This window comes from Cyclopterus lumpus, chromosome 18 (genome assembly GCF_009769545.1).
Source record: "Cyclopterus lumpus isolate fCycLum1 chromosome 18, fCycLum1.pri, whole genome shotgun sequence".
In the NCBI taxonomy this organism is placed as follows: Eukaryota; Metazoa; Chordata; class Actinopteri; order Perciformes; family Cyclopteridae; genus Cyclopterus; species Cyclopterus lumpus.
This window is the reverse complement of record NC_046983.1, coordinates 16,237,353-16,250,359: the sequence shown is the minus strand read 5'-3', so window position 1 is coordinate 16,250,359 and position 13,007 is coordinate 16,237,353. Positions and strand designations below refer to the sequence as shown.

Below are 13,007 nucleotides of genomic sequence, written 5' to 3'. Positions count from 1 at the left end.
ATAGCATAATGTTAGCTTTTTACTTCTGTCAGTTGCATTTGGCTTAATCATAAAAGTAGTGTTCATTTGTTAGGATTATCTTAGTTAGTATTAATAAATGTTTTTTTGAGAAACAAAGTCCCATTGCCACAGCCATGCTAACTTCTGGGCTGTCATCCCTACAGCACTCTATAGAGTCTATAGAGTTATGGATAAAAATAACTACATTTATAATCTGTGCTATGGAATCAACAAATCCTGTACACAAATAACATCTTCAACCTCTTTGGTTACTACATCCATAAGCCTTGTTATGATGTCAATGGCCTGACAATTTAATGCATCTGTAATGTCAATTTACTGTATTAATAAGAAATTAAGTTACAAGTTGTTATATTAATATTGTGTGTTCTCACTCTCATTACATTTGTCCACTCATCACTCCTTTTTTGTTTTGATGTTACATTGGATTTCGTTTAAGCAATACTAGCTAGCTATAGGTTAGCTCCACATGTAACACTGTATAACTTCATACGGTGCAAATTACACAATGTTGTCAGGTTGTCAGGCCAAGGACAATTTCATTTTAATGAACTGCTTTGATTTGATTTTGGATATACTTCCAACTCTACCCTGTTTGCATACAAAACTAAATTGTGTTATATTTGCCCTCCCTTGTGCATAGTGATCGTTATCCATACTATTGTTTATGGTATCAGATGTGAAGTAACATTCCAAGAGCACAAATTAATTGGACAGGATGAATCCTTTCTTTTGGACAATGTTAGACACATAAGGTTTCTTCACTTTTTTCCCCTTGAATGTTTTTTTTTTTTTTTTTGGAGTTGTTCCTGATCCGATGTGAGGTCAAAGGTCAGGGATGTCGTATGTGTACAGATTGTAAAGCCCTCTGAGGGGAGTTTGTAATTTGTGATTTTGGGCTATACAAAATAAACTGAATTGAATTGAATAAGGAATAAAGGATTTGCATACGGAACTTTGGTAAAAAATTCTCTTATCATGTATCAAATAACTTAACCAGCAGTCCATTGTTCCTGTAATTTCATGTTCCACAGCTCATTGGTTAAAGCACTAGGAGTAGTCTGAACTTGGAACAAAGTAGACTTTGTCAGTGACCTTGTGTCTGCTTGTGCGTATACAATCAAGATGTGGACAGACAGTTCATGCATCTGTAGGACTATACCATATGATTTACTTGTTGCACTTAATAAAGATGAATATTTCTTTGGGCGATAGAGCTGATAAGAGTTTCTCGGACTACATTGAACACCGTACATCATAAATCAGGACACACAAACAGTGGTTCGGGGAGAGAAAGAGATTTGAACGGAGATTAGCACGAGAGCGAATCATGTATCCAACCTCTCAGGGTGGAAAACAGTCACAGAATCACCACGGAAACCAACAAATGAGCTTGTGAGATGAATGCAGACATGCATGAACGAGGTGAGCAAATTACTGTATCCAAGAGCCCCAATTCCAACAATCAGCCACAAATGTCAAAATAAATCAGTGTTGCAATGTCAGATCAGTTATTGGAGTTTAAGTGGAGGGCCAAATGAAACTCTTTGTTACCACATCTACACTGTTACCACATCTACACTGTTACCATATCTACACTGTTATCACATCTACACTGTTACCACATTTACACTGTTACCACATCTACACTGTTACAACATCTACACTGTTACCACATCTACACTGTTACCACATCTACACTGTTACCACATTTACACTGTTACCACATCTACACTGTTACCACATTTACACTGTTACCACATCTACACTGTTACCACATTTACACTGTTACCACATCTACACTGTTACAACATCTACACTGTTACAACATCTACACTGTTACAACATCTACACTGTTACCACATTTACACTGTTACCACATCTACACTGTTACCACATTTACACTGTTACCACATCTACACTGTTACAACATCTACACTGTTACCACATCTACACTGTTACCACATCTACACTGTTACAACATCTACACTGTTACAACATCTACACTGTTACCACATCTACACTGTTACCACATCTACACTGTTACAACATCTACACTGTTACCACATCTACACTGTTACCACATCTACACTGTTACAACATCTACACTGTTACCACATCTACACTGTTACCACATCTACACTGTTACAACATCTACACTGTTACAACATCTACACTGTATCCTAGGGAGCAAAACCTGCTGCTGCACTGTGCTCGACACAGAAAGTGTTTTTCATTTGTCACCTAATGAAAACCATCTCCTGTGACATCACTGATTAGGGTGTGGTTAGAAACGCAACATACTTTCTGTTAATGTTTCAACATGTCGAGGGTCAATTGTTTGCTTTCTTTCATCAAAAACACTTGTGTTGCAAAACTCTCGTTTTCTTTGTTTGGTCACACATTGCCCAATAATTTTAACCTTGATTTTTATGACCTAGATACAGTGGGAGCAGAAGTCTTACACCAGCCCTATGCATGTAGATCCATGGAGTCTACTAGATGAGTGAAGGCTATAGAGAAAAGGGAGGAGGACTGTGATACACAGATGACTGGCAGGCGGGCGACGTGCAACACATCGTGCAGAGACCAGACCGGAGGAGGACGTGTTAAGAGGAAGGAGACTGTACCATGCTGTTTGTAGATGGGGGGTTTTCTATAGATATTATCTTTGACCAGAGTCTCTGAAGGTGTGAATAGACACGGAGGAAAGAAAAGAAGCCAACATGGGAGGGAGAGAAAGAGAGAGAGAGAATGGAGAAAAAGATGCATGAGTTAGCAGTTATTGAGGGATGAGATATTTTGAAGAAGCAAAAAGGGCGCAGTATAACTTGACTCAAAACATTTGTCATAAATATTATGGCACATCAGAAACATCAGCACTTTTAATATTATTCATGCAAAATATTAAAAATATATCAATATATTGTTCTTTGTTGAAAGGGAAGTTATTTGATGCATAACAATCAAGACAACAAGAACAATAATAATATCAGGAACCACACATGGCCCTCTAGCCTCAATGAGAGATTCTGAAACAAAAAAAGGGCCCCAGAATTAATAATATACTCATCACAACATTGGAGAAAGAGTTGAAAGATAATGTCAGTCCTGTTGGATCAACAGCATGTTTGATGTCAAAAGAATGTTTTTCGCTGAGGCTGTAATCCATCTTACTGTCAGTAGACCCAGTCAGCCCTCTGGTAGAGATGCTTAGTAAGAACTGTCACGCATCTGGCATGTTAGAAATATGACTCACAATAAAACAACCCATGTGGGGTATTTCCCTGGCTTGTCTTAGGGCCTGCCAGTATCTGGAACAACCTCCCATGTTGGATCAAACAGAGTTCCCTCTGTGAGACAGTGACAGTAATGAAGGATATACTGTTCGTCAACTCTTGTCCAAATGAAGTGTAAATTATAAACTTAATGATGCAATCTCATGTGAGATCATTGGGACACAGATATACAGAATACAATCCATTAGGCAAAGGCAACTGTTCACTATACAGAACAAAGAGATACAAACACATCCGATCTTAGGATGCAGGAATGAGTGATTTCAGGGAACTTGGCATTCATACATTTGTTCTCGAAGGTTGATTTTTCTCTACAAATGAAACTGGAGGATGGAGTGGACCGTCTATTATGTCAACAATGAAATCCCACAAACATGCAACTTCTCACGTACAAGTGGCATTCATCAAGTTGAAACAAGATGTTTACTGGTAAACAAGCTGTTTACCAGTTAAGATGGTTTTCTCAATCAGACTTATTAAGCCTCACAAAAAGTGGGAGATTTAGGATAAAAATGTTCTTGCATGAGGGCCCATAACAAACACACGTTGATTCAAAAGACTTCCGCATGTACCTGGAAAGAAATGGCCCTCATGAACTTGAATTTGTTTATTTGTTAAACATATACAAATCTTTAATAACCTCCATGGGTTGACATTTGTAGAAATGTCGTCTGGGTAGTACACACACTTTGAACTCATGCAAGACTTAGTGTTGATGTATTGGTTGGTAACCTAACCTTCGTATCAAATTAAATAATGATACATCCTTTTCTTCTAAAAGTGAAGGTTTTTACTCAATAGCATGCATAAAGATGTAGGAATAATTAGAGTTGCAAGCCAAGCAGTGCAGTCATGGCCTACCTGGTACGTGGAAATGCCGGGGAGCAGCCACGTATGTAGAAGTAGAGGAAGGGGATTTGCCATCAGAATAGGTGGATAAGCTGGGGGTACTGCGACCACTTTCACTACCTTCAGTTGGGGACGCAGTTTGGTGGACAAAAAAAAGGTGAAAGGGAAAGGGTGTAGGGGAAAAACAAAGGGTGTTGGGGGGCAAAAAGGCAGCGTTAAGGTAAGCATAAAAATAATGTCAAATATGAAGCTTTGATTATCACATTGATGCAGATGACTTGATGACCCAGCCATTTACTGTATTTGTATCTATTGTACCGAAACAACTTTTTAGTAGAGAATCCTACCAGCCTACTGATCTGTTAAGTGATGAGACAAAAATCATACAGTAGAATTTTTAATTCTATCACATAGATAAAGTTTCACCATGTTATCCCTCTGCCCAATTCTCTTTTCCCCCTGCGGCATCCTCCAGATCTTCCTGAGGAGCCCTGAGCATTAGGTGAGTTTTGGGATCTAATCTCTCCATAGTATCCTGAAGTTCCCCTTTAGGTGTTCTGCCAACCTGTAACATCTGGAAGACAACCACAGGAAGATATACTAGTCTGAACCACCTCATGCCACCTCCATTTTACCCAAAGCTTATGTCTATAGGAGGTCGGGAATGAAGACCAATGGAGCTCTTGCTCACAACCACAGTCCAATAACTTCTGGTGATTCTTATAAACCCAATCCAGTGTTGTTCTTCTGCTCCATTTCCACTATCTGCACTATCTATCTTGCATCCTGTGCTGAGCGCCGCCCAAGATGATTGTTTTAAGCAACACAAACAGAGCTTGGCGAAAGCCTGGTTTTGTGGATTTGGAGCTAGTCATGGTTAAACAATGTGTAATAGTGATACTCGTTAGCTTCTATCTATAACTTTTTTACCTGTTTTTGCTTCTGTCTGCTTCACTCTGAAATCCCTTTTTAGTATTTTTACAAAGAAATTTCCTGTATTTATTCAGGGAGTGCAGTTAGTGACCGTGTGTGCTCCATGGTAGCTGTGATGGCTTGACAAGGTAGCAGTGCGGCCGAGCTTAGCAAAGGGTCAATTACTTCCATTAGCTTTACAGCTCAGTGCTAAGCTCTTATCAGTGGTAGCACTAGCACTAGAGCCATTATTTACCTGAAAGAAATGGATGATCTTGGAGACTTTATTCTACAATTATTCGACTATTATTACGTGTCGGTGCAAACAATACCACTGAAAGTTACCTATGGGTTTTATTACATCGGCTCACTTTGGAGGTGCTGAAGTGTAAATGCAATCCATTAACATTTTTCTGACTGCATCATGTGTGTGTTGTGTATCTATGATCACAACCAGGGTCCGACCGATTGTGTTACATCACAGGCAGGCTGGGTGATTGAGTCACTGACACCCTTAAGACCAAAAGTAATAAACACTCTACATCCAGAGTTTTGAGTAAGGCACAGAGAGGGAGGGAGGGAGTGAGATTGAGAAAGAGTGTTAGTTGATTGAACACACACTCTTCTCCCTCAGACAGAGAGGAACTATCGGCAGCAATCTGGATGCAAGTGGATGAGATCACTGGCATACACAGCTGTTAGTGCTGGTCTGAGTGATCTCCTGCACATACACACAAATGCCCATGAACAAACACACACACACACACACACACACACACACATGCACGCATACACTCACACACACACACACACACACACACACATGCACGCATACACTCACACACACACACACACAGTACACAAGTACTATTAGTGCAAGTCTAAATGTAGGGCAGACCCTCCATAAAATGGAGGCCTGTGGAGTTATGCAGGAGATGAGTTCAAATGAATGTGAACAGATTACACATTTGACAATAGGGGGAGGCCATTCAATAATTATAAAACAAATACAAAATAAGAATATATAAAAGATGGTTTGGGGATCATTAACAAGAAATCATGGAAATTAAAACAAAAGCATGCATTCTATTCCTCAATTACCATCACAGCTCTTTAAAGCATGAGCCTGTTGCCTATTGAAAACAAATAGACGTCTCTCACGGTGTGTTAGGAACCGCTAGGGCCTGAACCACGCCAGCGGCACACTGTCTTTTGTGCCAATGCAACTGGCAACCAGACCCCAAATTATTGCTCGGCCCGCTCTATTTCATTCCTCTGTTTCCCCTCCTCTCTTTCATCTTCCCCATCGGAGAACTCCCCTCTAAGCCTCTCCACCCTGTCATGGAAAAAACGCCAAAACCCTGGACCGCGTGTCCGTGATTCTCTGTGCGAATGTTCGAGTGGAGGCTCATGCTGCTTCCCTCACTAGCTCTTCCTTTTAATCAGCAAGCATGTGTCAGAACAATGTGTTCATGCCGTCGGGGCTCTGTGTCGTACACAATGCCTCTGAACCCACATGAGAACTTCTGGTTGCTGTTGGAACTCTTTCACTGCAACATTTAGACACTTGGAAACGTGACTTTGAATTCGGTATGATCTATTTAAATACAACATGTTCAGTGTATGAACGCAACAGGACTGGCCTTGGAAACATTGTGTAGCAGCAGCAGGGGCATTCCTAAAATGACTGTTGAAGCTTTTGTATTAATTATGAGTTCCACTGCCCTGCACGGCTGGTTGAGACGTTGACCTCGAGTAGTACGCCTCAGGATAGCCAGGCCATAGGAACCCAAGCAGTCAGGTGAGCATGGACGCCTGGCTCATCCTAGTGCATGAATGCAGCCTAGTGGGTTCTTACCAAGAAGAGCAGTAGCATTCATGATAAAGTGTAAACTGTGCCAGCTTTGCTAACACTAAATGATGAAAACTAATCATGCACTAGATGGATGAACATAATAGTGGAAGCACATTAAATTGGACAGTACAGATGGAACAAAAGTGTTTGAAGGTATTGCTGCTGACTTTGTAAATTACAACAGTGAGGCAGCGATCACTTGATGAATGGAACAATTAAACTACCTAGTTTACAATAAAGCTAAGGAACGTTCAAATGAATTTCATTTTCAGGGACAGCCCTGATTCAAATGTTGCCACACTTACAGTTCTAAAGATTTTTCACAATAATTATTATAATTTGTATGGCTCTAGAAAATTCTGAATTTAGTTTAAACAGAATTCATAGATTCATTTAAAGTCTATTTGAAAAAACAAAGTGGTGCATTTTGTATTAATCTTATCTGTTATAACATTGAGTGATGATGACATTTGACGAGTATACCCGATATATAATCTTAGTAATAGTGCTGACTCATCTCTATATCTGTCAGTGCTTTGGTTTCCAAGGAATGCATTTGCTTAAAATATTATTATCTGTTGTGCTTCAGTCAAAACAATACTTTCTCATCACTGCCTGTAAACCTCAGTGGCCTTTTAGCATCAACACACAAAGCCTGCACCATCTCTCAGATTCATATCAAGGACTTAACACCAAAGGAATAACGTGTTGACATGACAACGAACAAGTGTTCATTCAGGGGCAACAACAGAGACAAGCACAACAAGGAACCTCCCTCCTAATGCCATATTTATCAGGGTCAAGTTCAACCATGCATGACAACAACCACGTCTACAGACACAAGTGAACAGAGCAAGCAGAATGACCACTCTGAGTGGTGCTACTCATGTACCACGATATCGGACAACAACATCACAAAACCTGCTAACCGTTCCACTGGGGGAGGGGAGACACAGAGAAGAGAAAGACTAGTGGTGTTTTTACCGTTAGGAGGAGGTAAACTGAGATGCAGGGATGTCCTAGGTTTAGGTTCAGGTATGGGGTCCTGTTTGAACCCTGAGGGGCGAGGAAGATCACGGGATGGGGGGTAAGATGAAGCAAAGGGAGGTGGTTGGAAAAGCCTTTCTGCAGGGGTTACATCGTGCATACAGCACTGGTTTGTGATGTTGATTTCAGGGGGGTGCTATTGTGAATACAATTAGCAGGTTCATGGCTTTGGTTCAAGAAATAAGGAAAATAAATCTTCAATAGTGATCAGACAGTGGTTACAGACCCAAAGGCAGCCACACCAGGTCAGGCGTTTCCCAGTATGACTCTATGGTGAAATGAAAGACCCAGAGAGTGAGTTTCCAACACATTCATTTGGTGCTTAACCACAGCCCATGCCAAGTAAATTCAGGTCAGTGGTCGTATCACAGCACTCCATTCTTTAGGACCTTCGGTCTCGGTCAAATACAGAGAGGACGGGCACTTGCTGCAGTGGGTAAACCTGTTTCAGTTTCATGTTTTTGATCCTAACGCCAAGGTTTTGTATGCTTCTGTTCTATTTGGGGAACACAAGGAAACCCCGCTTTTGGGGCACTTTGAACCCCATTTCAAATAAGAGCTTTCTGGTAAATCTTGGCGGTTTTAGTTTAGTTTCTTTCTAATGATTTCAGCAAGTTGTCCATTGTCTGTATCTGACCAGGTCTGGTCTCTGCCTGCTTTGATACCTCTGAAGTAAGGGACATAGTTGTGCTGCTGCAGCATGGCCAGGGTGGTGGGGTTTAGGTGAAAAGACAAGCCTGCACTGCCACCTACTGGTATGGGCGAGTACTTGCCACTACCTAGACCACCACCACCACTCCCTTCAGCCCCGGCAGCAGAGTACACAGGGAGGGAAGATGAGTCCCTGGCCCAGGTGGACGGGTACTTAATGGCACCCATGAGGGTTGGAGGCAAAGTGAGAGAACAGGAGTCATGGGCCTGGCTGCTGTGTCTACCACCAAGGTATACCTCTGGCCCTGAATGTCCAATCAGATCAGAGGAAACATGTCAAGTCAATGGCTAAAACGTGTGAAGGTATTAAGTTTCATGGAAACATTTGGAATAGAACATGTAGTCCAAAACATCAACATCACACAATAAAGTCTTAAATATTGATCGAAAAAATCCAATGTAATTTTGGGCAAATTATAATAATATCATGATATTTAAGTTGTCTACAAATGAGAGGCCCATTGAAATTTCATAATGCAAGCCCTATCACTCTCCTAAAAAGGTAAAATAGAAGAATTAATGACAGAAGGCTTTGGCAAAAGTTCTGAGATGGACTTCAAGCGTCTTCGAGTAGGAAAACAGTGTATACTATTGTGCCTAGGGTTATCCTCTTCAATCTGGTGCCTTTAATACCCACATTTTAATTTTCAATTTGACCACAGACAGTTCAGTCGTAATGTAAGTGTGTAATGCTAGTAGCAGCTAATGTAGCCTGAAGCCTCTAACCTGCAGCAGAGATGAGCAGTTACAGACATCTGCTAAGATCACTTCTTGTTTTCTCTACACCAACACACCAATACAACTACGATACTCTAGGTATCCCTCTAGCGTGAGTTTTAGATCAGCTACAGCATGTCACATTTCTTTGTGAGTCATGTGAACAACACTAACGACTCTAGTGACCAAAGACAGCAACACGACAACATGTCAACGGACATGAATAGTGGTCTCCTGGACCAAAGTCCTGTGTTTGTTGGACCCATCCACCTTCCTTCACACCTACTTCCACCAGTTGCACTGGGAGTCAAATAAGGACTTGGATGAGTTTATATTGAAGTTGAAAAGCAATGTGCCTCGCATACAGATGCTAAAGGACTCCTCTGTGCATCGGTATCAGACTGTGAGGGGCGCTGACCAACCGGTTGCTATTTGACGAGTCTGGAGGGAATTCACATAGAAATAATCAAAACAATTTGTCCAACTCCCTTTTTCCCTGTCATTCACTAAAAAGAATAAATGTAGGCCGACAGAGTAATCTGCATGTTGTATGACCGGAAACATGGGTAGTTAAAAAATACAGAAATTTAAACTTGGAGGTTTTTACATAACAGCAATATATAACGGCTGTGTATCATGTGTGTCTTTGAAGCTCATACCTGGCCGGCTGTAATTCTGTGGGGAACGGCAGGGGGTGTAACGTCCAAAGCCCCCCAGGGAGCTGTTAGAGCTGGGGCTGGAAGGCCTCCGCTGACGAGGTGACTTCTCCCCATCACCCTGGTAGAACACATAAAGTAAAAAAGAAACAGACATTACATTCCTCCGTAATCACAGTACTGGATAGGAATGTGAGCATGACTCCATCTCCGGAATATATTCCTAATGATATGGATCAATCATGTAGCACAAGGCAAACCAAAGATAAAAGTAATATAAGGCCAAGACAACGAGGGCAGGGGAATGCATATGGGTATGTCCAAAAGCATAAGGCTAACGCCAAGACAACTAGGGCAGGGGAATGCATATGGGTATGTCCAGGAGCATAAGGCTAACGCCAAGACAACTAGGGCAGGGGAATGCATATGGGTATGTCCAGGAGCATAAGGCTAACGCCAAGACAACTAGGGCAGGGGAATGCATACGAGTATGTCCAGGAGCATAAGGCTAACGCCAAGACAACTAGGGCAGGGGAATGCATATGGGTATATCCAGGAGCATAAGGCTAACGCCAAGACAACTAGGGCATGGGAATGCATATGGGTATGTCCAGGAGCAAAAGGCTAACGCCAAGACAACTAGGGCAGGGGAATGCATATGGGTATGTCCAGGAGCAGATCAGGTTGATTGAAAACATGGATCAACAAAGTTTATGAAGTCAGAAGCGTGCTCTAATACAGTGTTTTTCAACCTTTTATGCGTCAAGGCACACTTAAGACACAGAAAAAATCTCACGGCACACCAACAACAGGAAATGATATGCAAATCAAACCCAAACATAGTTTCAGCATGAGCATAATATACTCTAAGAAATCAGGGAAACGCGTGTTCTATTTGTTGTGTTTTATTAAACTTAACATCATCCTAATGCCAAGATGGAACAGGCTTTATGCCCAGGTACAGATCATTTTGGACAGGCTGCATTACCGCCACACACCTGTAGAACAAAAGACATGCAATTAGAACAACAACTGTCATGGTATATGAACATTGTTAAGTGCTAGTACTTTACACACAGAACATTGTGCACCCGTCGCGCGGCATTATGGGAACAACTATGCCGCCACGCGACAATACATTTATTATGAAATGACATAGTACTCACTTAATGCGAAATCTGGGCCTGTTTAGATGCACACAAACGTGGTATCCGGGCAGGAATTGATGAGAGGCACACACGTAATTCCTCATCAAGGGATCGCAGACGTTCTCTATGTTTAGTCTTTATCGCTGTTAAACTTGAAAAGCCCAGCTCGCATAAGTATGTTGTGGAGAAGGGGAGCAATGTTGAGACAGCCTTGTTTGCCACAATTGGGTATTCCATGGCAGCAGTCAGCCAAAAGTTATCCATAGGTACATCAGCATGGAGCAGTTTTAATGTGCGGTCTTCTTTGAGTTCAATCAATTGTTCTTGCTCCTGCAAAGTCAAATTTGTGTCATCCAACACTGCCCTGTATGGGTCCCTGACCCAGTCAAAATCGTTGTAGGCTGAGGGGAAATAAAAGGAAAGTTTCTCCTCAAGTGTCGTCAGGTGTTTCTCGATCACTTCGCACAACACCGCGGTGTTGACTTTTTCTTGCCATTTTTGAGTGAGGGGAAACATCTGAACCCTTCCGAGGTGTTGTCGCCAGAGGGAGACCTTTGAACGAAATCCATTTATTTTGTCCGTGCTTGTGAGTAGGTTTTCGTCACGGCCTTGCATTCTTGAGTTGAGGTCATTGAGATATCCGAAAATGTCTGCCAGGTACGCAAGTCTTGCGCACCACTCGTCACTTCCAAGCAGCTTGGCACCATCAAACTTCTCATCTGTCAAAAATGTTTTCAGTTCCTCCCTCAGTTCGTAAATGCGAGCTAGAACTTTTCCCCGTGACAACCATCGGACCTCTGTATGGAGCAATAAGGCACTATGCTCTGCTCCCATCTCCTCACATAAAATAGAAAACAGGCGGCTTTTTAGTGGTCTTGTTTTAATGTAGTTAACCATGCTCACAACTCTTTCCAACACACCGGTTAGCTCTGCTGGTAGCGTTTTAGCAACAAGTGCCTCTCGGTGTAGAAAGCAGTGGGTGACCACAACATCAGGGTTTCTTTCTCTCACTCTGCTCACGAAGCCTTTGATGCGCCCGACCATGGCTGCAGCTCCGTCGGTGCAAACACCCACACAACTGTCCCACTGAAGTCCTCCTTGGTTGAGATACTCGGATGTCACTCGGAATATTTCCTCCCCTGTTGTTTTTTCGGGCATTGCCTTGCAAAAAAGGAAATTTTCGCGTATAGAAGATCCATCAACAAAGCGCACGTTAGCCAGGAGTTGGGCATGGCCACTTATATCTGTCGACTCATCGAGTTGCAAAGCAAATTTCCCGCTGCAGTGTATCTTCTCCAAAACAATGCTCTCGATGTCAGCAGACATGTCATCGATACGTCTTGCTATGGTGTTATCTGAGAGGGGAACTTTAGCAATCTCCTTCACTGCATCTGGGCCTAGCATGACATTGACAATGGCTTTGCAGGCGGGTAATATCAATGATTCCCCCACAGTGCCAAGACAATGTCGGACACCGTAGTTTTCTCTGGCCCTCTCCCCAATCTGATCAATGATGACATGTATAGCCGCATGTCGTCATTCAACCGCTGGTTGTCCAGGTGGTGCCCAGCAAACAATGTGGGCTACATAGATAACTGGCAGACTTTCTGGGGAAAGCCTGATCTGATGAGTCGAGACGGCATTCATCCCACTTGGGATGGAGCGCGTCTCATTTCTGCGAACATGGCGAAGTTGATTAGCGGACTTAATCCATGACCCAGAGTTCAGATCAGGAAGCAGAAGCAGAGTTGTAGTCTTCCACCCTTCTCTGCACTTCCATTTGAGCAGTTAC

At 42.2% G+C, this 13,007-nt stretch overlaps 1 protein-coding gene across 2 annotated transcripts in view; it reads right to left on the bottom strand.

Annotated features, from left to right (window-relative positions):
- The window catches only part of ablim2 (actin binding LIM protein family, member 2), a 111,237-nt gene that overhangs the window by 24,440 nt on the left and 73,790 nt on the right, over positions 1-13,007 (bottom strand). Inside the window, exons 11-13 of one of the 2 annotated variants that reach the window (XM_034557394.1) lie at positions 10,071-10,188; positions 4,182-4,289; positions 2,652-2,705 (exon numbers count right to left, since the gene is read on the bottom strand). In XM_034557394.1, coding sequence (XP_034413285.1) covers positions 2,652-2,705; positions 4,182-4,289; positions 10,071-10,188 — 280 coding nt within the window. The remainder of the gene's footprint in view (positions 1-2,651; positions 2,706-4,181; positions 4,290-10,070; positions 10,189-13,007) is intronic. The other variant, XM_034557396.1, reaches the window with a different exon arrangement.